General features: G+C 39.8%; 1 protein-coding gene across 3 annotated transcripts in view; it reads left to right on the top strand.

Annotated features, from left to right (window-relative positions):
- Positions 1–22,650, top strand: part of ctdp1 (CTD (carboxy-terminal domain, RNA polymerase II, polypeptide A) phosphatase, subunit 1) — a 64,691-nt gene extending 42,041 nt beyond the window's left edge. For 2 of the 3 annotated variants that reach the window (XM_029514941.1, XM_029514942.1), the window contains one exon: positions 20,792–22,650. In XM_029514941.1, the coding sequence (XP_029370801.1) occupies positions 20,792–20,984 (193 nt within the window). In that variant the 3' untranslated portion in view covers positions 20,985–22,650. The remainder of the gene's footprint in view (positions 1–20,791) is intronic. The other variant, XM_029514943.1, reaches the window with a different exon arrangement.
- Positions 22,651–24,437: the final 1,787 nt, after the last annotated feature.

The raw sequence follows: 24,437 nt of genomic DNA, 5'->3' as shown, positions 1-24,437 counted from the left end.
AAGACGATCCTAAAAAAGAACGCAAGTGCCCATTACTCAGTGAATGTTACTGAAAAATCTATTCTGCTGGAAAACAATAAAAAACTGCACATAAAAGAGGACAGCGCTCCTCTATAGATGGATGTCCCTCAGCTCAGTCAGAACACTGGTCCTCTAAAGAGTCCTGAAGAGAGAACAGTGATTAAATCGCGCCTTTTCATTAGTCATAGGCAAGATGTGCATCAAAGCGGCAACGCCTCAAACCGTGCCTTCTTTTTCACACTCTGCCCGCTGTGTGATATCAAAGTACTACAATCTGTGAGCCGATTAAACGTGAAGGAAACACAGTTGCTAAACACTCCAGGCCCATGAAGAGGTTTGGGCTCATTTAGTTTTCTGGGAAACTCTTATTCAGTCATCTGTTATGCTAGTTGCAATCCTCACTTGATATCCTTTTGGGTTACGGGGGGCATTAATCATCCCCCGCAAGTTAAAATCTTTTGGAGTAAGTACTACAAGGTGGACTCTCTACCAGTAGTTCCCTTGAGATAGCCAAATGCTGAGAGTAGCAAATTATCATAGATTATTTTATCCCCAGATTAATAACAGCACATCCACAGACGTTGGAAGAGCTTTGAAGGCTACAGATAATGAAGCAAGCTCCTTTTTTTCTACCACAACCAAAATCACACCGTGCAATTTGCCGTTTTTGGTTTTGTTTTGTTTGGTTTTTTTTATCTTCTGTTCTTGCAATTACCCAGATACCCCTGAGGGATTAATAAGGTTCATCTGGACCAAATTATCTCACCAAATGTACTAGTTTGAACTGGTTAACTCATAAATATATGCTTTGTTTGTAATTAACACAAAAATCCCCATGTTTGGTTTGGTTTGTACGCTTTTCTGATATTGCTTTACTGCAGTTTGAATGAAATAGTAATTTTTTAGGATTTTATTCTGACAAATATTGCCAACGTCAGTCATTTATTTACACCCTTGTGGTAGTTGGCTCAGTATAAATAATGTGGGAGGGGAGGACTAACTACTGTTCATGTCTGTTTTGTTTCTCAAGCAATGGACTCGTTTGTTTGACACCAAGGATCCTGTTTTTCAACCAGTCACATCAAGAAGACCCTTTTGTAAAGTGTCCTGAAGTGCTTTGATTATTATTACTGGAAGTAGTATTAGGGTTGTTATTATGATCCAAATTTCACATCAGTAGCTTTCTAGAAAACAAAAAAGATATCAACAAAACAATAACAAAAAACAACTTTTTGTCACCCATTCATTACGACACTCCATTATTGATGTACTTAATCTGGCTCAGTATTTTTCGCTGGAATAGATTGAGTAAGTGGAGTTAAATAATCAACCTGGGACCTTGATTGATTTGTGGACCCTTAAGTGATAATCTTTGATTAACATGCAGGCATAGATAAAAAGGAAGTGATATAGGCCATATGTCTCCTATTGATTAGAATCTGAACTAGATCGGGTTCCTGATTTACACCCCTGACTTTGACACAACCATCCTGCCTTTCTTATTCCTTCCTTATTCCTTCCTTCTTCCCCTTGATAGGTTGTGAATATTTGTATTGTTTGACACTCAAAGATATTTCATATTCCACTTTAATTCTCCTGAAACTGGTTTGGAGTAAAGTTTCGGCTTCATAAAATAACAAAGTTAAGAACAAGAGTTTTTTTTTCTGCAGAACCACAGTTCTGAGGGCCCTTACACTCTGTACCAGCCACTCTCGTAAAAGTCTTTGTTGGTCCTTCATCAGCTTATTCCTATCTTGGAGGCTGTTTTCGAGTAACATGCTGTTTGGGACTAACAGGCTCCCAGTGAGATGTTTCACATAATGGTGCATGTCTACTTTTTCTCAGTGGATTTTCCTTGTGGCCCAGCAGTAATCTGAGGCACATTTCAGAAATGAGTTCAACAACTTGGACTATGTTTGCTCAACACAGCACGGTGTGAGGAAAAATTCTGCCTCAGGCACTCAAACCGATATTAAGCAGGGATGCTGTACATGAAGTTTGTGCTGATTTTGCAATTTTTGTGTCACCACAGGTGAAAGCCTTCATGTGACTTTTTTTTTTTTTTTTTTTTAACCCATGTATGAGTTTACGTTATGCATTCATAAGCAGTCATGTGATTTCATATGACCAGCCTTGCTCTCCAGGGCGCTGCAGAATTTTTTAATTCAAATGTCTACAGTGTTACCGTAACCTGAATAGAAATAAAGCAATTTTCCTCTCCTAACTCAGTGTTCTGAGAATAAATTTAGATCTTGTTAGGTTTTGTGTTGAGCTAGTGTGTAGAATGAACGCACAGCTGTCTAAAATAAATTAGATAGATAGTGTCTGGGTTTGTTGGGTATATTTCAGGTCTGCAATGTCAAAGTGGTTGAACTTTGATTTCATGTGAAGTTGAACAAGATACAGTCAAACTATAACAGCTGTTATTATCTAAACTTTAGACTGAAAATAGCGCATATTCAAACTAAAACACAGACTGAAAAGATGAGAAAGTATTCAGCAAGGACAACAGGCTGTCAGGAAGGTTTATCAGTCGTAGCATTTGCTGAAACTTCCGGATAGGTTCAACGCCTCTGGGAAAGAATTTAGTGACTATCATTTTATTAATTTCTTTATTTATTTCTCTCAGCTATCACATTAGATTTACACTGTTCAAAGTATTCTCCAGGTGATATGGATTTGCACTGGCCAGGGCTGCCTTTCTATGACTATGCCTCAGAAATGAGTAACATTTCTGTGCTTTTTTTTTATTTTTTTTTATTTTTTTTTTTTTTTGTGGTCCTTGTTTGTTTCCGTTAAATAAAAAAAAATGCCTTTAGCCAGGTTCTAATATTGAGGAGAGTCTTACATTTAATATTCAAAGCTCTTAAGTGTTTTGTTTTTTGTTTTTTGTTTTTTCTCCCCCCATTATGTTTTCATTCCTTTACGTCGAGTGTTGTATGCAGGTGTTATGTTTTTGTTCACTTGACCAGGATATTAATGAATTGAACACAATGTAAACAAGCCCTGTAGCTAAAATACCAATTTAGTCCTCGGCCAAGTAAAAACAATCCCAACCCCAACTAACGAGACACAGATACAAATGTGAAATTCATAAATAGAAAGAAAAAATATTCCACATACTGAGGTCAATCAGTAATCAGGCCAATTTCTGAAAAATGTCTTGACCACCAGGAACATCCAGTGGGAAATCTAGCCCAATCCCTTATAAAGTGTGCAGAAACTGGCGTGTTTTTGGAATGTGCTGCACGTTGCTCAGACACTCATAGCCCTATGATAATTAATTTTTAAATTTCAAAGAATTTTAATAGTTTTCTCTAAATAGTTTAATCCTACATTTTCTGGCAATTATTTTCAACCCGGAATCAATTACTTGGTAGATCATGTCATCATTTGATGAGCAGGGAACTACTGCCAGAACTACTGCCAGAGTGTGACCTAAATGTCAGTAATGCATGCACTTGAAAAGGGACTATATAAATTACATTCTGTGTGGCATTAAAAAGCCTTTACTTTCGTCTTGAGAGCCTGGAGATGGTTGGTGTAGCATCCCAGGCAGCCTGAATTTAGCTGTAGTCTCGAAAAGTCTGCTGTAGATCTGGTCAGACGTAATCCTCAGTTAGCTATCTTGAGTTGTACATTAAGATGCAATATCCCTTCTCAGCCGGTTCACCATGGTGAACATTGTGGATAAGGCAGTACACCTTGATGAATGAGGCCCATGGTGTGAAAGCAATTTTTCTGCTCTGTCTACATACAGGGATGACCATTTTCTCCAACAAGCTCTGCTTCCCATGATTCATTTATCATCCATCTCATGCTGGCATCATGACTATAGTTTATTGGAAGAGTGTATTTCCTGCAGCAAGAGCAGCCTGTTGTTCTTGGCAACCGAGACTCATTAGAGTTAAATAGCTTGTAACATTGGGCAGTTTTTCAGGAGCATGAAGAAAATCACACTGATCATTGCAGACCTAATTTCTCTGCCTTGTGTTACATGTAAGCTACTGTTACTCAGTGAAAGAAGAGCCCAGAGCTGGTTATTTTTCTATTTATGGCTAATTCCTCAGGAGGAATCAGATCTGGGTTTCTCTTTCTTTCCCTCTCTCATCAGCTGGAGCTAGTGAAAGTCAAACACCATTCATATTCCACTGCCTCTTTATACACACCCCGAGAAGCTCTTTTCCAAATCTACCCTCCCTTTCCTGCTACTCCGATGACCCTTGTCCCTTGGGGGAAAAAAAAGTGAATTCATTCCTCACACATCACTTTGCACTGCTTTGCACTGCATCAGCACCAGCCAATTGCACCATTGTCTCATCAGGACATGCAAAACCAATTTGCGGCATTTCAGGCAGGCAGCTCCAGGAGTTGTTTTAAAATGTTTTCCTTTAATTCCAGAAATGGTCCAATGTGATGTCAATAATATAGGCACAGCATGCTGGTGTCTGCCAACCCAGACAGTCTGTGATGCTTTATGCAAAGGAACCCCAGGGGGAAGAGAAGCAAAAGATCCAACATTCTGACAGGACAGAGTTCTTTCATGTGTTCTGTTTAGCAGACAGTTTGTGATTCAGTCTCCCCATGATTACAGGTGAAAACAAGGCTACTGTTTTGACCTGTAATGCTACTGCTGTAATGCAACATGCAATTTTGGCTATTCCTAGAACAAAGTCTTGTTTTTTGTGAAACTAACTGCTGCTCTCACTGTCTCCTTCACTAGCTGCTCTCTCCAAAAACCTGAGCTTACCTGTATAACTGTGTTCCCTGATAATATGATGTCAAAATCTCATAGTAGTTAACTATGTAGTGTGGCAAAGTGGTGCTGTGGTTAGCAGTGACAGCAAAAGGTTCTGGTCCTGCCCGTGGGTGTGAGCACAAATGGTTATTTGTCTCTTGTATGTCTTTATGTCTTGGCTCTGTGATAGGTGTGTGACCAATGTCGTGGGATTCGCTCCAGCCCTTCTGTATAGCTAATGGATAGATGTTTGAAACATTATGACATTTTTGTCATTTCAAAGGCTGCAGATTCTTTTTCTCTTCCTTTCACTCAAACTGATGTGTAATCATTAACTTTATAAGTGCTATATGTGTCAGAGAGAGAGATTTTCACATATGGAGCTATGGCTGCGATGCCAGTTTTATCCTTAGTTCTTACATTAAATTCCATGAATCAGGTTATGAAATTATGCTTTACTAAACAAAGTAAGCAGAACATCTGAGAAAAGTGGTATTTGAAAACTATATACCCTTATCAGAAGTATATTTTAATGCAGTGTGCAACATTGTTTCTTAAGGAGCTGAATTATCCACGTCAGTCCCTTCCTCTACACAACAAACGGATCAGGGTTAGGGTTAGTTCTGATATTATCAACTTCAATCAAGTTTAAGTGTTTCTCCAGTGCTTCAGACATGGAACTTCAGTGAAAGGTTGGGAGCTGAGACTAACTTAAATTTGTCTTAATGCACACAATATCAGCGCATGATTGAAAACTAAACCACTGCTTTAAAATTCACTCAGTGCCATCTTCAGTGAGTTTCTAAATCTCTCTGACTGTAAATTGTCTGTCAGTGATGGCTTGTTTGTTCGCAGTGCACCCAAACCACCCACCAGAAGTCTAATTTCCGTAATTAAGTAATAGATGTTCTCACATCATAGAAGTTCTCCAGTGACTTTTCACAGTAAACAGATCGTGCAGCTACAGTACATTACCATACTTGATACATTCATCACCTCATCAAATTGCAACGCTACTGCCCCCTCACAGCTTAGCCAGCATGACTGCAGTTGATTTGATTGCCCCATACGTAAGTGGTATTTAAGACAGTTGAGATTAAATGAGTTTAGCACATTCTGTGTAAGATTTACAGTTTTAGAATCTATATGGAAAGGAACTGTTTGTTAGAAAACTGAGACACTCACACTGTTGTCTATGGTGATACATTTGTGGTGTTGACAGTCTCTCTCCATTGTAAAACCACCTCGGCCTTGCTCAGTAATGGCAGTTACATAACATCAAATTCAGTATTTATATTTGTCACCTGGATTTGTAAGCGCACATTCATGACTGCATGTATAGGGAGGAGCAAATTTCTAATTGGCTAATTGAATAATAAATGATTAATGGAAAAATTAAGCTTTGACTGTGATGCCAGAACCTCCTGCCGTCTGTCGGGTTAGGATGAGATACACCAGAACCACAGTAAAATCTGATTATTTAAATCCCTCTGCTTATCTTCCTCCTATCCAAGCTCAGAAAGAACATGGCCCAGCTGGTTGGTCTCATCAGCATTCACTGCCTTTTCTTCAGCAGGCGCCTTGACTAAGATGAAAGGGGGGGAAAAAAATTATAGACCATCTTGGCATGCTCATATTCTTTCTCTCACTTTGTCTTGCCTTGCTCCTCTCTGCCACCCCAGTACGTTTTTTTTTTCTTCCCCAGGCTGTAGTTATGTTTTGAGCTGGCTATCTAGTCTGTCACCTTGCCTTCATAATGGGAATTAGCAGAAAGCCTTGTATAAGGGCTACACGTTCTTTTGGTTTTAATCATTCAGTGTGAAATCTCAATTCCTTCACAGAGCCCGTTATGTAATTATTGCCTGTCTTAATTATTCCTGTCTTGCATCAGTTATTTGTGGGTATTGTACTCTAAGAAGTGTAACAACAGGTGCCTATTTGCAATATAAATGGAGGTTAAAATAATTTTTATATCATGAATTTACTTATTTTTATTCTTTAAAGCAACCAGATCTAATATGCAGTAATCAATACTTACAAAGTGCTTTGCATTTTGTAACAAATGAACAAAAGATCCAGAAAAGCATTAAAAACCATCCTGCAGCAGACGCAGCTCTATTTAAATTTTCATCACATGTAGATAAACAGTGAAGCCTCCTGCCAGTTAACATGGCAGCTAAAAGCACATTGGCTGAGCTTCAGGGCTGATATGCATCTTTCCCAGACGGTCCTTCTGGGCTTGAATGTGTTTTGGCTTTTTTAATCACTAATCATCAGTGAATGACTCAACCTAAAGGCACAACTGTATTTAACAATGATTAACAATGGCGCATGTAATTGTACTGTTAAAGTCACACTTCCCAGGAGAAATCAAGTCTCTTGCATCTTTTTGGGTTTAAAAAAAACAAAACAAAACTGTTGATAATCTACTTTCAATGAGCATTAACTGCAGGTTACTTACCAAAAAAAAAAGAAAGGTTGCAAGTTCAGCCTCAATCTTTCCTTTACGCACTAACATCGGTCTCCAGACATTGAAATCTCCTGACTGTCACATATTTTCTTCAGCTGAAGTTAGCATGCTAACCAGCTAGCCTTATCTTTGTCTTTTTTCTCTCTCCCTCTAATTTTTTTTATTTATTTTTTTATTTTTTTATTTTTTTAAGTATTTAATTTTTTTAAGAGGCTCACTGCAGCCTTCAACCTGCCCAGAATGCGTAGCACTGCTCAGTGGGCGTATTGTAACCTTTTGTCTTGTAAATATATCAATAGCTGAAGCTCTTGTTAAGCAACAATCTCCACCACCTGCTCTTGGCAGGAAACTGTGTTTAGCAGCAGAGAAAGCTTGCATGTTGCCTTTCCCAATCATGAGGGAGGAAAGTTTTTCAACCTGTATCCATTGTGAATATCTCCTGTATGGAGTTTTCATGTCCTCCCGGTGCCTGCATGGTTCCCTCCAGGTTCTCCTGCTTCTTCCCACATTCTGAACACATGTAGGATTAATTACGTTGGTGACTTGTAATTTCTTGAGTGTGTGATTGGCCATTTTGTCTATATGTGAGCTGAGTTATAGACTGGTGACCTGTCCCCCCACCCTTGCCCCATGTTGGCCGGGAGTGGTGTCAGCCCCCCTCCCACTTGGTATGTGTAAACAGTGTAGATTTGTTCAACATGGTGACTTGCTGTAGCATCAGGTTTCCTTTATTAACATTACAAGATTATTCTTGTATAGATTTGCATTTACAACACAGAGATCAACACATTAATATACAAGTCACAAATAGATGTTCAAAGTCTATATATTTCTTATTTGAAGCAACAGTTTTTATTTCATTATAGTAAATAGAGTTGAACGCTGAACACGAATGCACCAGTTTCGATCTTTCACTTAGATCTAGAGGATGAAAGGATGAAATGTAAAGAGAGCTGTTAAATGCTGTCATGTTCATTAAATTTAAGTAGATGATGTTTGCAACAATTTGTGCTCATTTTGTAATGGAGAGGATGAAAGAGGTGTAAAAAGGTAAAAAAAAAAAAAAAAAGACTATATGAGCTTTCCTCTTAGAAACTTTATACCCAAAGGCCTTGTTGTGTGTAACTGTTTTGAATTGGCTCAGACCTTGAAGACTGCTCTAAGGACACCTCATCTCTGCAGTGTGTGTTCAAATTATTCTATTTACATTATGAAAGCAATTTTCTTCAAATTAGATATATTTAGCTTCCTTATTGTATCCCACCTTTTTTTTTTGTTTTGTTTTTGTTTTGTTTGTTTTTTGTGTGTGTGTGTGTGTCCCCCTCCATGTGTGAAGGCAAAGCTTTCATATTCATCTGTTGCTGCAGGGCATTATGATCCCCGCTGCAGATTAATTAAATGTCTGGAATTTATGCCGGTGTCTGACATTCAGGGTGAGATGAAACAAACAGGATAATTGAATTTAGTTTGTCACTTAAAACCTTTCTGCCTCAGCACCTGATTCATATCTAAACACATCTGGCTGCAGCGACTCTTCCTTTTGTGACATATAGTTAGAGCTGCTTCTGGAAGACCAGACCTCATGATTATATGATTTGTCAGGTACAAATGCTTCTCAGCAGCTGCAGCCAGCAAATCGGTTTCAGTGAATGAATCCCACTTCTCTCTGTCATGCTGTCCAAAGTTTGTTTTCAGGCCAACTGCAGCAGGAGAGGTGAGGTAGAGTTTGGCGAAGTATAAACTCAGTTGTCATAGAAGTTGAGTAAGTAAGGTTTGCGACTGCGCTCAGTGTTTCCCCTCGACATGATTGTACTGGAGAAGTAGAAAAAAATCCCTCAACAATATCTGCTGTAACCATGCACAAATTTCCAGGGCTAAATGGAGCCAGCACTGAAGTATCAAAAACTGCAGCTGTTCAAATAGCTCCAAAACTGAGACAATTTCCGTAGTTAGCTTGAATGTCAGATAATCCAAATAATCAGCTGAATGAAACATGTTTAAGCAGGCCTGATGCTAAAGCAATTATATCATCTTAATTCTATTAAGGCTTAAGGAGGCACTGCCAAGATGGTGATAGAGCCTGCAGCTCTGAGCTTCAAAACCACTCCCCACAAGCCGATAGGTAAAATGGTGGAGACTGCATCGATCTTTATGTGCAGTCCATGGTTATAACAGACCTGCCATTAAACCTGCCCTTTTCAATAACCGATCCAGCTGAGGTGTAAAGCATGACTTTGATAGCTTTCCCATTATAGATGGAGACTGAATGCCTCAAAAGATGAGCCAGACATTAAACACAGTGAAGAGCTTTGTTTCATCTACAACACAACTGCTGAATAATAAATATGGCACACCTTCAAGTGATTATTCAAAAGAATTTGCCATTTCATCATTAAAGCAGTAAATAAAATTGGAAAACACGGTTCTGGCCCGGTACCTACGCTGCAAGGTCATTCCCTTCTTTATCTCTCTCCCTGTTTCCTGTAGGCCTCATTGCCCACTTAATGGTCAATATAGAGGCATGAAAAGCCATTTATAAAAAAAAAAATTATATTCAATTACTAATCAGCTTTTAGGTTCAATAATAACAAAAAGTATCAAAGTTCTCAGTCCACAGAGAAATGCTCATAGTCCATATTCAGAAACCAAACCTTTACCCTTCCAAACTAATCATCGTCGCCAGCAGCCACCGCACTTCGAATTACCGTAAATTTGCTCAATCAGAGAAATTTCAGGGGTTTATGAAAGCTGAGAAATTTAGCTTCACAGCCAATATAGGGTCATTGCAATAATTCCACTCACTTTGTTGCCAGAAGTCGGCGAATCCACTCCTTTGTTGTTAACCATTAATGCCTTCTTTCGACATCCCGTAATCTGCCGGATATGGAAGGTTCAAGGTTTTGTGGAAAAATGGGCAAAAGCACTTATTCACAGGACACTTTCTGGCCCGTTTATGGTTAAAATAAGCCATCTTCGGTGGTCAAAAACAGCTGTCAGAATTTCTGTATCTTTGTGACCTCACAACAAACTAGTCATTGCCTTCAGCCACGCCCCAGAGACCCACGCACCTGGACACGCCATCCAACGCTGCAGGGTTTGTTTTGTTTTGTCAATTCATGTATTTCTGTTCAATCACTCGGACACTAGAAAAGCTGAAAAAACAGTTTTCTATCCTTCCACATGACACACTGCTCTTTCGTTTCACATTCTCTTCAGTTGCCTCAATATTTATCATTGATATTAATCACAGGGACAACAATGAGCGACACCATATTAGCACTCCCTGGCATAGTCTGACAATGAGTCAGAAGGCTAGCTGGCTTTCTGCTGCTAATATAAGATCTGTAGCTGGCCACGGGGATAGCTGCCTACTTGCAACACATCCCGTTGCATTTACACTCTTGACATATTGTTTGATAACAGTTGCCATTGTGACTCACTGAAAAATGTGAGCAATCAAAGTAAACAGTCGTGTGCATGTGTTTTCAGGGACAAGCTTCGTCCCACCTCATGGAGAAATCTGTCCATTCTTTTGAACCAGCGGGACGTTTCGTTATGGGGCACAAAGTCATTCTGTTAACGTGTCAACGAAGCTTGAGATCTAAATGCCCAAAAAAAAAAAGAAAAAAAGCTGATGTGGGAAAGGAGGGTTGAAAAGACAACGACAGCAGTCTGGGGAGTCTTGGGGAGAAAGACCACAGTGATCCCTGTGCTTCCCATCCTTGGTTAAAAAAAAAAAAAAAAACACAATGCAAGTGAAGCATTGGGCTGTGAGGAACAGGAATGCTTACTCAGGCTTTTCACTTACACGAAAAGAAAAGGAAAGAGGAATGCATAAACAGGAGAAACTAAAACTGCAAGTAATCTGACCCAGTTTAGAGCCTGGCTCGTGGCTCTAAACTGGTGATGCAGGCACTTTTTCTATTTGTGCTTTTGGTTCAGATTGATATCACTATGAAGCAAAGATGCATCTCAGGGGAAGGCTGGCCTGTTAACAGCCATTGTTCATCACCATCCATACACACATGCATAAGCCAATTTTCCTGACAGAAAGTAATTTATAGTGCACTTTGTCTGCATGAGAAAAAATAGATTGTGAGACCAGCCCACAGAGTTAAAATGAATATATTAAAGTTATACATTTATAAATATATTATTCAATACTTTCTTTAAACCGCCCTCACATACTTTTGCTGAAGAACATGATTGACAATACATCCAGGATAACAATCCACATCCCATGACACCCAAAAGTTACTTTCAGCTGTACATTTAATGGTTATGTGCAAAGAGCGATGGTGACAGTGACTACAAGAGCTCAAAGACACATAAACAGAAGACATGTCAAAGGCGCCTTGCTTTAGATCCTTGAATTTGTGTCATCCAAAAGGTGTCTGACAGACAGCTGAGGATTATCTGACCTAGATATACCATGACTTGGATGATAGAATGTCTTCACAGACATACCCCAAATTGTGTGTGTGTGTGTGTGTGTGTTTGTGTGTGTGCACCAGTATGAAGTCCACAAAGAAATGACACCTGAATAAAGCACTGTGAGAGACAACCCCACAAAGGGGATGCCATTTGTTGGGTCTGTTGTTTAAGGTATCAATAAGAATAGGAAATGCCCAAGTTGAACTTTGGTTTACATTAACCATTGTGTTGCCATGTTGACATGTTGAATTTTCAGCCATGTTGATACATGGCTGAAAATTGTCGCCCTCTAAATATTCTAGTTATCTGAAAACTGTTAAACTCAGCTCTAGCTGCTACAAAAGTATAACATGATGTTACAATAAGTATATTTTTTTCAGTTGCCCAAAGGAAATGAAAATGCCATCAAACAACAAAATTATTAATTCAGTCATTCATCTTCTACTGCTTATCCGTTTCTGGGTCACGGGCGGTGCTGGAGCCAATCCCAGCTCACAGTGGGTGAGGGCGGGGTACACCATGTCCATCACAGGGTCATCACATAGAGAGAGACAGAGACCAACAACCACTCACACTCGGACCTATAGTCAATTTAGAGTCACCAGTTAACAAAAACATCATGTCTTTGGACGGTGGGAGGAAACCCACGCAGGCACAGGGAGAACATGCAAACTCCACACAGAAAGGTCCCGTCCTCGGAACCGAACCCGCATCCTTCTTATTATGGGGCAACAACAAAATTAACGTAATCTAATTCAACCAAAATTCAATGTCCTTTCAAGCTTTTGCTACTAGTGGTTAGCAATGTAGTTCATGCATAGGGCTAAATATTGAATTTGTCCTTAGACAGCTGCCAACAATGGAGGCCTGAAGAGTACCTCATTAGTAACTACCTCGTCACACAGGGGCAATTAGTCTGCCTGGGAGGAAATGCTTTGAGCATAGACACTGCTCAGTGCTCTCCACCCACTGCACAGAGTGATTAGGGGAGCATGAACAGTGCGAATGTGGGAGTATAAAAGTAGTCATGGTTTTTGAGGTGTAGTGCAGCATTGATTCATCGTAATTGCTTATATTTGGGCTGCACACACTTAGCACCTAGCTCTTTTTTTCATTAGTCACGGTAATCTATGGTCAGTGCTTCAAGTGTCTGTACACCACTGTGTGCCTTATTTCAACCCTTGAAAGATGAGACCTTTAAAATTCAATTTCATGTCCAATCAAACAACATGCATCAGAGGTTTGTGGCTCAGCAGGTGTCCTGCTTCATACAGGAATTAGTGGACCAGATGTCGATATTAAAATGTAAATCAGCATCTAAATTACCTCAGATCTGCTGTGGGGGAAAAGTTAATAAGCTTTTTATATCTTTGTGGCAAGTTTATTGAGTTCTCAGCGCACCCGGATCTTGTGGGGCTGTAAGCATATCTGAACTTACTTCTTTACTGAGAAATTAGAGAGCTGCTCTGTGCCCCACACACCACTGCTCCTTGACCTGGATTGACTAGACAAAGGGCAGAGAGCACCAAGATAGTTAGAGAACCAGAGAATCAGGCACACGAGTCTCTTTGACCGAAACTGAGATGGATCGTCTAATCATCAAACTCCTTGTGTTTGATTGCAGTGCCTCAGGTTCTTCTGCCTCACTTTGGATGTTTTGTTTTTGTTTTTGTTTTTTTTTTTTTCTCCCCCCCCCCCCCCCGTGATTTATAAGTCTCAGCTTTTCTTGAAGGGCAGTATTAAATCCCACGGTCTCCCTTTAGAAAATTTCAGTTGCACAGTATATTGGCAGATTCATAAACATACACATCTTTCTCCAAGCAAACACTCCAAGCACAGTTCTGGCAACAGCTCTTTTCACAATTCCTATGTATTTAGATTAAATATTAAATTAGCATTTTCCCGAGTGACCAGAATGAACATACAAACGCAGTCACTCCCCAATGAAAGAACAAACATGGAAGTCAAGGAAAGCGTGATGTTTTTCATGACATGCATTGATTATCCACTGTGACATTCACACTGCCAAGTTAAGCTGTTAAATAACCGCTGAAGGTGCTCATGCAAAAATTTGTCAGAGCTGCCTGAGCCACAGGCAAACTGTTGAATTTTCCACTGTACATTTTTGAATGTAATTCCTCACCCTAATTTGCAAGTGCCACTTCCCATATTCAGCTAACTTGAGTAGGCTTTAATATTTGGGAGATATGAGAGATAAAGTAGACAGCATGCACAAAAAAGGGTTGTGTGCTCAGCTGTGGTAGAGTGCAGAGACAAAAAACCCCAAAGCGAAAACTCAAATATTTTATGAGCAGGGACACCCTGAGCTTATGAATGAATTAAGGAGCGTTGGAGCAGGTCCTAACAGAAGCGCCTTTCGAAAAATGGTCCCAGTTATCCCAGTCCAGTGAGTGCATCTCTTAAGAGTTGGCTAGTTTATGGTTGCTTACTGGCATCCTGACTGTTACGAGCCTTTGTTAGGGCCTGATTTCCCTCTGCATAACAGGAAAAAGTAAGACGTTTTTTTCCCTCCTCAAACGGCATGCCATTGTCCAAAGCCCTGGGTCCAAATCTATGTTATGCATCTTTGAAAAGATCGTGACAGCCTTGTCAAAGCTGCTGCTGCCAGTGAGGAGACAGAGCAAAGACATAAGTTATATGAGAGGATGCCTGCGGGGCCTTAAAGTGATTTTACTGCCTGTGGCCGAGGCAGAAATGGGGGCTGGTTTAACGTGAGCATGGGTGACCGGGGACATATAAATGACACTGACAGTAAAGCACATAGTTGACATGCTGCATCACACCTTTGTCACACTTGTTGCACTGGGACAATCCAGTCAGCAAGGTTTTGTTTTTGTTTTTTGTTTTTTTTTCATCTATGTATATTTATATAAATTCAGTTTTGCAAAGTTAAATCATCCTAGATTATTTTCAAGGGAATTGTATCTTAAGTGCATGACATCTGGGTTACAAGTCATTGTAACCCATACAAAAAAAGAAGAAAAATAGATTGTAGCCAATAAAATTCCAGCCCTTACATTCAATACAATGCTCAAGAGTTGAAGACTCACTTGTCAAAAATAACCACGACAATTAAGGTTGCATGGAAGAGACTTTCTTATTATTCCTTTATGACCCACGTTATAACCAACATCAATCAAAAGCGAAGGCTCTCAGTGTTTGTGAGGTTCCCCTTATAACCAACACCATTTCTACCACTACATTAACGGTGCACAAACCCACTTCATCTTCTACCACTTCTCGAGAGGTGCTGGAGCCAATCCCAGCTCACACTGGGTCAGGGCGGGGTCACTCTGGTCAAGTCACCAGTCCATCACAGGGCCAACACACACAGACAGACAGAGACTAACAACCACTCACACTCAGAGACCTACGGACAATCTAGAGTCACTAGTTATCCCAAACATGATGTCTTTGGATGGTGGGAGGAAACCCATACAGGCACGGGGCAAATGTGTAAACTCCACGCAGAAAGGCCCCAGGCCACAACATTTATTGTGGGGCAACAACAAAATTGACGTCATCTAGTTCAACCAAAATTCAATGTGCTTTCAAGCTTTTTCCACTCGCATTTAGCAGTGCAGTTGATGCATGGGGCTAAATATTGCATTTGTCAACGCTCACAACCTTCTTGTGAGGCAACAACGTTAACCACTTTGCCGCTTTGTTGCCCTTAATGTAAACTTGGCCATTTAAAATTTTTAGCTGTTCTTTGTTCTTTTGTTTTTTTGTTTTGTTTTGTTTTGTGCTAAGAAGGCATTTTTTAAGAAACAAGACTTGGATGTCTGCTTAGTACAAAATGAATATTAGCAGCTGAAAGGGAGTTGTTGGATTTGTCAGAGAGCAGATTTTAAATGAACTCTAATGTGCTATATATGCTGAATTATCACATCCAGCAAAAAGAGAACAGTTGCTTGTGAACAGATTGCTCATTACAACTTCATATAATCATACAATAGTGCTGTGAAGAGATTGAAAAGAATCTGGCAATGAAACAATACAGCCAAGTGGATTTATCATCTCTTCTTCAGTGGAAGGCAGGGCAGAAGTGCTGGTGACTCAGATTCCAACCAGGTTTTTGATGCACTCTACACACAAGCCAGCCAATTCCCATCTGTGGTTTCCTAATGCTGGAACGAGTTACTTAAGGCTGTCAGAGAGAGAGGGCCCTTTGGTTAAAATCCTCTGCTATGTGACTAAATGCAGTGCAAGTTTCTTTTCTATTCAAATGATATTATTTAGCTGAGTTTTCCATTTGAGTACCAAGAGTGCATTGAGCGTTAATAGTTGAGACAGCAATGCATTTACCAGCTGATGTGTACTGAACATGTGCCGATAAGCTGTAGAAGTGTGGAGAGAACTAACCATCTCTGATTAGAGGTGACATTTCAGCTTCTGAACACAGAGCATATTCATCTCCACTGTGTGTGCATTCTGCCCCACATCTTTGTCCACATGCGTTTCTCACAAGTAAAACTCAAAAGCAGCCTGCAACAATATTGAAAGTAGGATCTTCCTGAAGCATAGCTAAGCAAAACTGACACATTCCACGTTACTCCATCCCTCATGCTTTTATCTTCCTCTGTTCGTCTAAGCTAATATAACAAGGGGCAGGGAAGATAAATATCTGTTTTACAGTCATTTAACTGCACTGCTTACCAGCTTGCTGCATATGGGGCTGTTGAATGCACGAACATCTCGAGGCATGGGCACAGAACACGTCCGCTATAAATGAAATTGGATTAAGAAGGAATTGAAGCAATGTGAAACTGAACAGAGTGTCAGTAGTATCTCCTCTGCACTTAAAGACAATGTGTAAGGCTGATGCCATATATGTGTGTGTGTGTTTATTTTGTCTCTTGGGCAAAGGATGGGCTCTTTGGAGGAGACATTTAGATGCTTACCTCCTAGATTTTTATACATTTCACAAAAAATCAAGGAGACTTTCTCCAAATGTACTTCATTATTTAGTTCATTACCCCCCTCTTCTGTCCTCTTTGCTCTGTTTCTTCCTCTTTCACACTTTGCTTGCTCCATTTACCTTTCTGCTCTTCCTTAGCCCCAATTTCCTTCTCGATATAAGCAGAGCTGTCAGAAGCATCTGAAGTCTCTGCTTCTCATTTTTGCAGAGCTCCCTCCTCTCACTTTTCTCTGCCTCTCTCTTCATCGTTTCCAGATTGGTAGTAGAGTTTTGTTTTTTTGTTTTTTATCAGCAGGGAAAGTTGTACTGTATCAAAATATTAAACTGTAGTCTTACTTTGTCTGTAAATTCTCTCCCTATGTTGGCCTCTCTTAAGCAGCATTATTGCTGCTTGGATTTAAAGACAGAATTTTATAGGTATGTGGTTTTCCTGAATTTATTTATTTAGTAGCTGTTTAATATTACTTGTGTTTTTCTCATGCATTGCAGGAACATAACTTCAGGCTGTTTGAACACCGGCAGGGACTCCTCTTGACACTCCAACTGCAATTATAATCCCATATGACAAAGAAATAATAATATATCAAAGTAATGATCTCAACGTCTGTGTTTGTTCCGGCTAATTTTTATCCTCAGCTCCCTCAAAGCAGATATTTCTGGCGTTTCTAAGAGACGCAAATTAGTTTAATTTTCCAAAGCATCAAGGGAGAGTGCAAAATGTGAATTTGGTGCCAATTTGCACCCATTTTGAGGTCCCATGCACAAATAGCTAGAACATCAGCTGATGATTACAACCTGACAAATGAGGTTCACGTTGCCTGTTGTTTCATGGCAAGCCTTGCTCTCGGGTAAATGCATCTTGTCAACTCTTCACAACTACCGAATCATTTGGGCGACCTCCGTTGCGGAAACCCCCTCAACACATACATGATTATCAACTTTCTTTTTTAAGTTGTAATGACACAGTATCCTTCACGATGACGTTTTCTGGCCAATGAGCACATTTAAATGAGGTGTCCCATAAGGTCTTATTATCTCTGCACTCGCACTGTCGAATATGTCAGAAAATAGTGGGGAAATTTTCTATTGCCAAGATGTGCTATTTATTTTGTCTCTCAAGTTTGTGAGCCTCTCGTTTACATCCCCTCAGTCAGTTTGTGGCCCCTTTTTAAACTTGCCATTTCCAGGTTAACACCCTGAAAACAATGGGAGTGCAAGAAGGTGTGGGGGGGGGGGGGGGGTCTATGACAGCAAATTTATCAAAGCCACAAACCTTCAGACTGTTGGAAAGGTGGGATAGGAGTGATTACTGTCAAGCTCAGATGCAGCCATACTGATCATGCAAAGCTGTTATTTGAGCTTGTTTTGTGGCTGAAGTGAAGATTGTTTCGATTTGTTTTGATTTGACCAATGAATGAATTTGGTCAGCCCCAGTCCCTAAGCTCCTGTATCAGCAGCCTGGTATCATTGATGAGCTCCTGTCTTTTCCTCTAGTACTGTCATGAGGTTGGTAGTTGCGATGTTTAGTGAAATGCCTTGGCGCATCTTAGATCAATGTACTATGAGCTTTGGGTTTGAATATCTTGTTCAACAAAGAAAATGTGTCATTGTCCGTGCATCTTTACATTAGTTAGTAATGCTATGTAACAGGAATACCAAAAAAGGAATTAAGTTTATTTGGTTCAAATGCTCTGACTCACAGCTGAACGAGTTAGATTTTAGCAGTCAAGGAAGGAGGTCCTTTACAGTGCGTTAAGCCTTAACTGACCGTTTAAAGTAGAAACAATAATCATGATTCGTCAAATTCCAAATGAAGTTTAAACCTGTGAGCTAAATTAAAAATAAAACGGTGAACTGCCAGAAGTACCTTTGAAGTCACACATGTGAAACCAGCAAAAATCCAATAAAAATTGATTACACCTGAAGCTTGTTTTTCGAGCTGACATGAGTGAGCGTTCTGGGAGCCCATGGTTGGATTAAAAGAGGGGGATTTAGATTGGATGTAATGATGCAAAACAGAAAGCACTCCCACTGTCTCAATTGTTAATATTCGGAAATGGGATGAGAGAGGGGTGGGAGGGAATATGTATGAAAGAAAAAGAGAAAACACTCATTAAGATTGTACTTGGGTTTGTCTACATACACTCAATTGTACCCCAGGTAACAGGAGCAGTGTTGTTACGGGCCTTTCTCATACTGTCTCACTCATCTCATCTCCTGTCTTCATAGCTCATCCTCCCATTCTCCGCTGACCACCAACCTCTGAAATTTCATCTTCAGTTTGGAGGGTCAGAGCTGTCCTGTTGTAGCACAAGCACAGCCGCCACAGCACAGCAGGCGCTCAGCGGGGCTCCTCTGAAGCTGTCATGTCGCTGATCGTCTCCGCTGATATTAGCCGACATCTGACCTTTAATGAGCACACACCTGCTGTTGTGAGAGATTAGCGTGGCTGTCTGACAGCTGTGTGGTCTAATGAGAGAGACAATCTCAGTAGAGCCAGTGTCCCCCCCCCACCACCACCACCACCACCACCCCCAAGACGTATGCTAATAGGGCGCTATGCAGAGGATATCATGGAGAAGTGAGGGTGGGAAGGAAAAAGAGGTTGGCATGTTTACAGCCATATCAAAGAATTTTTCAGCTACTTAGGAATGTCTGTCTCATTTCTCCCCCTAGTCTATTTAATGAGACAATAAGTCAACATGTGTGATGTTTGCAACAACTGCTCTTCATTTAATGTTTTGTCTGTCTGCGATGCGTTTACAGTGGTAAACTTTGTCGACTGCAGCCACATTTTGGTCAGTTTTGAAAATGCACAAGGACTAAAGGCTGGAACTTCCTTGTACTTTAGCCTGTTTAGTAGCTTATTGGGCAGGCTAGCTTTGCCTTGAGAAAATGCTATCTTGGCTCATGATGGAGTGAAAGACGTGTATATATCAAACAGCAGTTGAGAAGTTTTAACACTTTAGCAAATTTAGTTTTATTTGACCTTTACACAACAGCCTGAATGAAACAGTAGGAGTTTGTCCGTGCTCAGCTTTTGTTGGCAAGAAACAGTTCCAGCATAAAACCCACAATTTGCTCTTCTTTTTTGAGGTAAAACAAACAAGATAGTTAGTCATCTGAGTAACTGTTTGTTTTGCCTGTTTTCTGTCTTTCTTCTGCTTCCAGCCGCGGCGGTAATCTCTGCTAACTGCGCTCCATGTCTAAGCCATTGGGACGAGACTGATATAAATATTCTTATCTCAGTATCAAAAAGAAGCAAACTTCCCCAAATGATGAACTAGTCCTTTAATATTTGAGAACCTTTGAGGGCGCTTTAGTTGGAAAACAGTTTAATAGGAAAATATATTTCTGTCCACTCACACTTCGCTCTGCTTTAAAATCCAAACTGCATGGATTCGTTTGATCTGCAGCTTCATTATTGGCAGATTGGATTTATTTCTGTCACTAATACTGTGCTGTTCTTTGCAAGTGCAGCATTTTCACTTTGCTATCACCATACTGGTTTGATTCTTGGGCTCGTTTATACTTGATTTAAAGGAGGCACAGTCTTATCCTGAGTCACATTTCATATTTATTTTAATCCACTAATCATTAAACATTTTCTTTTTCCACATCAAAAAAAAAAATCAAAATTTTTCAAAATTGTGCTTTGAGCAAAGCAACATACATATCATGTTTAGTCTTTATCTATCCAAGTTAATAAAAATTTGACATTAACAATTTTTACCAGCTCTTTAGTTCTCTTCAACACTTTAACTAAAGATAAGCCAGAATTGCAGTGAGCAAATCTAAGTCATCAAACCTTGTTGGTGTGGGTTTTTTTTTTTTTTTTGTTTGTTTTGTTTTGTTTTGTTTTGTTTTTTTTACAATCTCATGATTAAAGAAACATTATTGGCTTTTTTTTCCTGAGTGGTAGCTGAGAACATTTATACCACTTTCGTGTCTTTATGCAAATGATAAGGCAAATCATAGTGCAAAGTCTAGAAGCAATAAAACTTCTTCTTGTTATCAAAAATTTGACTTTTTGCTTAAAAACACCATCACCTGGCATTAGTTTTAAATGGGACATAAATGTGTGTGATGTAAATCCTGTTTCAGGCTGCTACAGTAGAGCAGAGGAGTCCCACAGATAAAAGGTTTACAGTTTCCTTTCTAAATCAGCCTCTGTTATTTCTCCAAGGGGCCACAAACGTAAGCATGCAGAAGCCAAGGAGGAGGAGGATGAGGACGAGGACGAGGAGGAGGAGGAGGTGGAGAATAAGCAGTCTGCTGATGAATCTTCCAAAGACTCCAACGAGGAAGAGGAAGGCAGCAACTCAGAGGCAGACGAGATGGCCGCCGCCTTGGAAGCAGAGCTCAATGACTTTATGTGACAAGGAACGACAACAACAACAAAAAACAAACTCCAGTCGTCATCACGAGTGGTACCTAAAAAGAAAAAAGAAAAAAAAACAACATATTTTTCTGCTTTGGAATCTGTGTGTACTTAGGATGTAAGAGCCATGATGTGTGCTGTAATAAAAATGAATGTCCTGTACAGAAATTACCTGTTGCTGTGTAAATAAAGGCTTAGTTTTTTGTAGCATTGATATATAGCCTTTTTGGCATAAAACACTTTGATGTTAACATTTTATTGTAAATTAACAAACTGTAGGAGACATGAAATTTGATATGGCAAATTTTTTTCATTTGTTTTAATGTTTTCTATTTTCAATTTTTATATTCATGAAAACAATAGAAACTACGAAGCATAAATTTTGCTGGTCGTTCATGCCAAAGAGTTTGGAATAGGTTTGCCAAGGCGTGCAGCTAAATATTTTAGTCTTGACTTCCACTTTTATTTTTCTTCTGGCCTCCTCCACAGTTGGGGGTCGTAAATGCAACCAGCCGATCTAGACATTTGAATGTGTTTCCTCCAGTTTCTTGCGCCTCAGTGTTCATCGTAATGCCTACGTGACCATCTCTCTTTGTGGCCTATGCACTCTCGGTGCATTGTCATTGTAAACTGAACTCAATCTCAGACTTTATTTAGAGTAAACTCTCCAATTAGGCATCTCCTTATTGTGAATACTTTTTAAGATCATCCTAAAACAACATCTTAATCATAGTTTCCATTTACTTTTTTTTTAATTATTATTTTTTCTATTGCTGTAGATTTTCACATCCACTATTTATTTCTCTGCTCAATTTTCAATTCTGCCTGCAGTGATTTACGTTTGTGCTGCTCACTGCATTAACATGTTGATCAGTCTAATTGACAGTAAAAGCCAGTGGCTTCTTTTTTACGATTCCACAGAAAGGATTATCTGGAGTGTGTTTTCTTTAAAGATGGAAACATTCACTGTATGGGAAGGCAGCAGAAATGTCAAACGTTCTAATACCCAAAACTTTCTGAATATCAAGGTTAGCACTGAAGGTAAGTGAGATTTTGGGAAATTTTGGGTGAACCAACTCTTTCAATCTGCACAAATTAAATGAGCAAAGAGTGTTTTTTAAGGGGGGGTCAAATTGCAGGTATCATTCTACTGGGTGACTTTTGTTCAGTTAGAGAGCTCACCAGCACCTCATCCCTTTGTTCTCCTACCACAGACCAGCCAATACAGTGTGACTGCACTTTACTGACTTCACAGATCACAGGACTTCTTGGCCTTTCACCATTTAGTGGGGGCGATGGGTGCATTGTGCGACGCTAATGGAGTGTATAGCATGTTGCACAAGGTTGCTGACATTCACTGAGCCAAGCACTTAGCACTGAGTCTGTTTTTGTCTCATTTAGTCAAACTTTTTTAAGCAATTGAAATAAATAATAGTAACTTCTGCCCTGGTGCAGGAGGGCAGGCATGTGTTTAGATCTCTAAATGTTTTACACTTGATTGCTTATTCTCTTCATACCTAACAAACTTTCTACCGTGACAGTCATGCCGTTATATTTTGTGTTCCTGATGTTTCTACCATGAGTTTCAATCCAAAACAACTGACATGTAACGTATTTGTAAATTTCGTACTTGTCCCTGAGAGGAAAGATACTTTGATTGAATAAAGATTATTCTAAGTAACATGGCAGTGTTGTCTATTTGCATCCTAAAGAAGATGTCGAGCATGAAACATTTTCTCTCACTACTCCGTATTCCAGATAAAAGTCCATTAGGGTTTTGCTATTATTTCGTTGGTGGGTATTAAGCATTAGAATTCTGATATATATGGCACAATGAGTCTCGCACCAGGACGTGGTCCTCAGCTAATGGGTTTTGTGTCACGAAAACCATACCAGAACCATTAGGCCTCATTCCATTTCCTCGCTTGGGTTGATCCATGTGTAGAAAATATGTTTCAACCCTTTTTTTTTTTTTTTTTCATTGAGACAGGCGTGCTGTCTCCTGTAATGAGACAGCACGCCTCATCCTTTTGCAATATTTAATATATGAGACCGAAGAAATTTTGAGCAGGATAAAACTGGTGCGTTTTCTTCACAGCCTATCTTTTGATCAAAAAATAAACAGAATAGAGCTCTGTTTCAGGTCAGGACATATTCTGTGCCAACTGTTGCCATCTGATTGGTCTACGCTGAGGGCTTTGCGGTGTGAGTTGGCCCTTTAACGTGAAAACATCTGCAATATTACAGCCGTGCTTTCATTCGGAAGAGCAGCAAACAGGATAAATCACAGTCATAAAGTCTATTCAATGCTTGACTCTGACAGCTCTGTTATGGTGCACCATGTGTTTCCATCCCATAACAAACAGGTGAACAACTATTGTCTTAAAAGCCAAAGCAAAGCAATCAATAAAAGGCTGTTTATTCTGCTATAAAGGCCAAGAATCATTTTCCTTTTCTTTCTTTCTTTTTCTTTTTTTCTTATATTCACAGGACAATCAGAGGGGACTTGATTCCACCTGTGATTGCCAATAAACATGCTTTTTGTAGCTTGGTGCCCGATAATACACAGTAGCAAAATTTACAGCCTTCTACATGTTGAATTAAATGTTATGCTTTGGGTTTGAGATTTGATCTGAAGTAAGTGTGTCGCATCAAAAAGTTAAGAAACCTCAAAGACGATGCTATTTTCCTGCGTAGTGTCAGGCCGAGGGAACATGTGTTTATGGCCAAACAGATATTAGGATTTATGGCCGTCACTGGAGGCAGTGAGCTGTGAATAATTACTATGAGGTGGTTGTCATGAGCAGCGATGGCAGCTCAGTGGGTGAACGGGTAAATACAGAGGCAGCACCTGCAGGGACTGTAGATTATTTCATGTATTGGATCTGATTAGATCTGAATCCCTTCTTTTATTCAGTTTAGTGTTTGATCACTCTGGGGGACATTCAAGAAAAAAAAAAAAATCTGCTGATTGAGGAAATTCAATTGAGATATTCCTCTTTTTGTTGAAGAATTTCACAATTTTAAATGCTTGCGTGACCAGACGTTTAAGTTCTCAAAAATGAAGTGTGATATTATGATGGAGGGTTAGCATGCGCAAATAATCAGATTTGCTTCATTTTGGATGATGATTCTAAGTGCCGACGGTGCTGCAGACCTCTTCCTGTGTCATCCCTGTTTTCTCTTGATGTTTGTATCCTCCGGCTCGCACAGAAAATCAAAAACACTGTCTTCTCTGGTGAGTGAAATCTGTTCCTACTGGCCCCTTCTCAAGGACATCTTCATATCTCAGATCTAACTTCTGCTGAGTCTGATTTTCTTTGTTTGCATTTGTCCTCAGGTCTCATGCTTTGGACATGATTGATGTGCATAGACCTCTTGAGCAGCTTTGGTCTGATTGACTCTTGAGGTCGAGTCTGTTGAAATACTGGGGCTCAGGGCTGGTGGCTTC

This window comes from Echeneis naucrates, chromosome 11 (genome assembly GCF_900963305.1).
Source record: "Echeneis naucrates chromosome 11, fEcheNa1.1, whole genome shotgun sequence".
Classification (NCBI taxonomy): Eukaryota; Metazoa; Chordata; class Actinopteri; order Carangiformes; family Echeneidae; genus Echeneis; species Echeneis naucrates.
The sequence above is the reverse complement of the archived record's forward strand: the minus strand, read 5'-3'. Positions and strand labels throughout refer to the sequence as shown.